Source organism: Cicer arietinum, chromosome 1 (assembly GCF_000331145.2).
Source record: "Cicer arietinum cultivar CDC Frontier isolate Library 1 chromosome 1, Cicar.CDCFrontier_v2.0, whole genome shotgun sequence".
Classification (NCBI taxonomy): domain Eukaryota; kingdom Viridiplantae; phylum Streptophyta; class Magnoliopsida; order Fabales; family Fabaceae; genus Cicer; species Cicer arietinum.
Genome location: NC_021160.2, coordinates 5377380 through 5382824, shown reverse-complemented (window position 1 = coordinate 5382824; position 5445 = coordinate 5377380). Strand labels below are relative to the sequence as shown.

At 31.0% G+C, this 5445-nt stretch overlaps 1 protein-coding gene across 1 annotated transcript; it reads right to left on the bottom strand.

Moving 5' to 3' along the window:
* Positions 1–1726: 1726 nt before the first annotated feature.
* On the bottom strand, positions 1727–4922 carry LOC101500367 (uncharacterized). The gene is made up of 6 exons (XM_004486099.4): positions 4640–4922; positions 3655–3891; positions 3460–3571; positions 3204–3378; positions 2440–2677; positions 1727–2281 (listed from the first exon to the last, which is right to left on the bottom strand). The coding sequence occupies exons 1-6, from the start codon at positions 4812–4814 to the stop codon at positions 1989–1991; spliced, it is 1230 nt and encodes a 409-aa protein (XP_004486156.1). The 5' UTR covers positions 4815–4922; the 3' UTR covers positions 1727–1988.
* Between the last annotated feature and the right edge of the window lie 523 nt (positions 4923–5445).

Below are 5445 nucleotides of genomic sequence, written 5' to 3'. Positions count from 1 at the left end.
TCTATTTCGAAACTTTGAAGGAATTTAGAAATTTCGAAATGCATTTCGAAGCTTTCCCTCAAGTTCGGAACTTTCCCTCAACTTCGAATCTTTCCCTCAGATTTCAAAAGTTTCATTGCCTTCAATTTCGAAACTTTCTACATACAAGAAACTTTCGAAAGTTTCTTGTTTCGAAGCTTTCAAAACATTCGAGGAAGGCTTTCGAACATTTCACATTCAGGTAAAGTTTCGAATGTTTCTTGTTTCGAATCTTCCAAAACTTTCGAGGATTGCATTTCGAAACTTTCGAACAAATGCAAAGTTTCAAAAATTACTTACTTTTGAGATTCGAATCTTTCAAATTTTCGAGGGATAGGTTGGATCAAATTCGAATATTTGAAAATTTCGAATGAGTTGGGTGAAAAATGAAAGTAAATTTTTTTTTGAGTTTTTATAGATGAGATGGAGGGTAAAATAGTCTTTTAGTCATGACTGGGGGGTGGCAGGTAAAATTGGGGGGTGCCTGATACAAAACCCTTAAGTTTATTATGTACGGTTGGTTTTTTTTAAATCCAATTCATATTCATTTTAAAACTACAGAAAATTAACAATGATCTCTCCTAAAATCACCTTAAATAACACTAATACTCATATATATAGTTTTGAAAATATATTCAACTTCTATGGATATAACTAAATCTATTTTTTGGTTTAAAATCGGTAAAAAATCGATTGTAATGTTAGTTATAGTTAAATAACTAATTTTTAATTATGCAACTGATTTTCGACTTTCATTTTAAATTATTTTTTTCTTTTCAAAACCGATTATCTTTTAATATCTATTCTTAAAACTGGTTATTCATAGTTTAAAAAACAATTATGTAAAAAAATTGATTATTTATGGTTTAAAAACTAGATATTTTCACCGAATGAAAGCAATTTTAATAAAGTAACGGAAAAAATTGTAAGACCTATAATCTAATAGGACAACAATTTCTATATCTTATTTAAGCTAAATTACATTCGTGGTCCCTTAACTTAATTTCAGGTAACGTTTTAGTCCTTTATCTTTTTTTTTTCCCGACTTGGTCCTTTATTTTAATTTTAAGTGACAATTTGATATTTTATGTTTTAAAATTTCAACAATGATATCCTTTTGTATACAAAAATTCAAAAAAAAATTCAATCAAAACTCATAAAATTAATTATATTCTTCAATATAATACAAATTTCATCAAATTCGTAACGCAAATCTTCAAATAAACTCATATTTTCATACTTTATTTGATATTTTTAGGAATAAAGGACTAAATCGGGAAAAAAAAAAAAAAAAAAAAGGACTAAAACATTACCTGAAATTAAGTTAAGGGACCACGAATGTAATTTAGTCTCTTATTTATTACGAAACATAAGATACATTGCCAATAAAATATCACATTTCACTAGTGAATTGCACATATAGAAACTGACTATAGCTTTTAGTACAGAAGATAATGTTAGATAAGAGACTTAGATTTGATTCCAAAATAGTTGCAATCAGTTATTTCTTCCAAACAATAACAGGAAAGTGGGCAGAAACTTAAAAGAGAAATTAAAACCATCACATTGTTCTCTCTTCCATAAAAAAGAACATTAGAAAAACATAGTCAACCATACAATTGAATAATCAACAACAAAAAATCAATAAGTTCAATTAACAATTAACATACATACAAAGATATTGAAGAAAAAATCAATAATTAAGGTATGTCAATAAAAAACATGAATTTTTTAATATATAATTTAACTAAGAGAGTTAAATGATTTAATTTACAATACCGAATCATAATAAAAATTTAAAAAATCACAAATTGTGTTATCTTACAACAACAAATTAACTCAAATACACAAATAATAATACATTAATAGTAATAAGATCATATAATTATTAATTATCTTACACATAGGAATATACAAATTTAATAAAATATTTTAATGGTTTCCTGGTAATTGGTTTCCATACAATAGAATTAAGCAAATTCACGATCAGGAAACATCAAAGGAGCCAAGAGAGTCCACAGATACAATCCAGCAGTAACCCATTCTGTTCCGATCCGAACCCATACCGATGTCCAACCAACATCGATCAGATCCGAGCTTTCAGACGAGCTCGTCCATCCAGATAGAAGCATGGCTGAATACATGGTAGCCAATGCAAATATTAGGTGGAAGAATGAATAGGAATAACTAACTGGCCGCGCTTGCTTTTCCTCTTTTTTCGTCTTTCCTTCTTCCATTTCTTCAAGAAGAGGCTTGCTTTCACCTGAATAAACATATTCCAAAAACTATTATATGGATATGAAGTATGAACTAGCATATATATTTATCAAAACTATGGTATATAGAGCCGCGTAAAAGGATTTAATCCGAAATACCAACACATGAATGAAAATATATGAGATGGTAAAAGAGTTGTGTTACCTGCTTTAGGTGAAGATGGTGGTGATAAGAATGTGGTTGAAGATCCTGCACGAAGCGCAGAATACAACACGGACAGTACTGTTGTTAGCATGCCAAGAATGAGCGTGCCCGTGTTTACGGCTCTGGACTTGTTGAGACCATTGCACTCATAACCTCGAGGTTCGCTAGAAAGACCCGTGTAGCACACATATGCACAGTAAAGTGATATCACAGATGCTGGCAACAAGCTTCCGTTCACCTGTTTTTGCACTACAAATCTATGATATGAACACTTGAAATTTGTGCAACCACCCACTGTTTGTCATTTGGACTTCTTTGATGTATATTTTGATATATCAGATTATGCAATGAGATGTTTCAGTTGTTTGACTTGGTAATGATAATACTTTTATGTTTTAAAAGTTTCAATATGTTAAAATATATTTTATGTAACTTTTAATTACTGATCATATATCTTACGATTCACAATAAGATTCAATTCACAGTCCGAATGTCGAGTTGATAACCATGGAAACAGGCAAGACCCAACCCAACAAGTTCCAAATAGATGATGGAAAAAGTGACAAATCACACGATAATAAGTTAGTAAGTTTATCTTCTATCCTTCAACAAAAAAACATGGATATCATTGAAGCATACAAAAAGAATGTTACTGAAAATTGTAGAACCGTCACATGTTCTCTCATCACCAAGCAACTCATATTGCACAAAAGCATGGAACATATTACAGCTTCAATTGCTTAAAGGCATTCTCTATTTGTTACCTTAGGATGTAGAGCAACAACTGCAAACACAAAAGCAAGAATCATCGTCGTGACAAGGAAAAAGACATTGAGACCACAGTCATATCCACCAGGGCTGAACCAAATAAAAAGAATTCCTGACACCGCAAATGCTCCAATGTAGCATCCGATCGATACAACAAGTAGAGCAATATACCTAAATATGCAAATTTATTAAGATCAAACTGGCAAATAGAAAATCATACCAAAAAGAATTATATAAAGAATTTAATCATACCATTTTTGTTCATCTTTCTCAACCCATGCATCGTTCCAAGAGTGAGTACAGTCAAGTAAAATTAGCACTTGAATCAATAAAAACAAGCCAGCTCCAAATTTTGATATGAATCCTGCAGATATTATAAATACACACGTTTCAATCATCAATCTCACAAGGAACCAAGGGGTAGGAAATATGGGTTACAGAGCATACCATACGCTAGCGTCACCGCATCTGGAATGAAGAAAGCAAGGACAATTAGCAAAAGCCATATCACTGTCTTTACAGTCCATCCACCATGGTGCCATGAATCACGTCTATCATTCTGGTCCTTCACACCAATCATTATGAGGGCTAAAACAACAAAGAACAAGAAATTTCCCAAGCTCACGCGAAGAACTGCTTGTACTTGATACCATTCCTTCGTGTGGGTATCCGATGAATCTATCCCTGTAAGTTTGAATTTATACACCAAATGAAAAGAGGAAGAAAAACACATTAAAATCTCAGCATAAGAAAAGTTATGCAGAACAAAAGGTATCAATTAAGAGAGCTTGACCAACACAAGTCTATGCACTAGAACTAAATGCTCATGAAAGTATCCAAAAACCTATATACTGACATTTGTGTTGTTAAATAGTCACTACAGCATGATAGAATTTGAGAAAATCACTATTGTTCCGTGAAATGTTATTCAGTCAAATAATGCTATAATGGCGTTGAAGCATTATTGAGTAGCTAAATTTGAACAAATAACTATTATCAATTGGGGTTTGCAGAAAGCTAAAAGTCCACCATAAAACACCACGGTGCCACAATCCTTCACAAATTGGTCATGAGGGCAGTCAAAAAGTCTGACACCGCAATCAGCCATGGCCAATATTTGACAACACAATCAAATAGAAAGATTATCATAAGAAGGGAAATAACTCTTTTTTATAGGGATTCTAAATAATCATACTCTCTGTGTTGATATTCCACCAATATTTCAAGTTTTTCTCTATTTAATTGAATAAATTATACATTTATTAACGTGATATATGAGCTACCCCAAAAGGCAAATTCAATCCACACAATTGGTAATCATGAAATTTATGAAAAACCATTGGCTATGAATATAAAACAAACCAATGAATTGTTAACACGAAATAGAAAATGAGTATAAAATTGTAATATTTAGCAAAAGAAAAGAAGTTACATGGGAGTTTCTCCAAAAGGGGTGCTCCAACTTCTCTGAGAATCCAAGAAATGATGAGAGAAGCGCCAAAGAGAAAACAGTAACCAATTCTAGCGGATTTTTGGGAGATTCCAGAAGCAACGGAGGAGCAGAGACCACATGTTAAAGATGCGAAGCAAGGTAAACAACACGACATGCTTGATTTCGAGTATTCTTCTTCCTTGATTAACTGTCGTTTTTGAACGCGTTCGACTTCTTTCTGAGAACAAAACACTGCCACCACACCTCCATTGTGTCGTTTTATAACTTATCTTCGTCGTTTTAGGAAACATTTGTGCCTTATTTTTTTTGCCAAAACCGTGGTACTATCATTACTTTTTTTTTTCTTTCGATAAACTAAGTAATTCTTCTTTTATTGTAATATTTGATCAAAAATTATTGTAAATTTGAATTTAAATTATTTTATATAATTTTTTTAATTAAAATTTATTAGTCACTTTAACTCGATCACTTGATTTAAATTTAAACATAATTTAAAGTTTAAACAAAATTATTATTTTTATATCAAGATGGTTGTTTATTTCTATGAGGTAATAATGTTGGACTTTCAATAATTTTCATTTAAAGTTGGTGGGAAAATGGTTTTGTTTTAACCTTCTTTTAAAATATTATTCATCATTATGTCTTTACTTTTAAATTTTTATTTAACTGTGAGCTTGTTTTCTAATATAAATATATTCATGACTGTTATACACTATGATGGAATCAAAATTGTGTTATAATTCAAAAATAAAGATATAATGATAATTGTATTTTAGAAGAAGGAA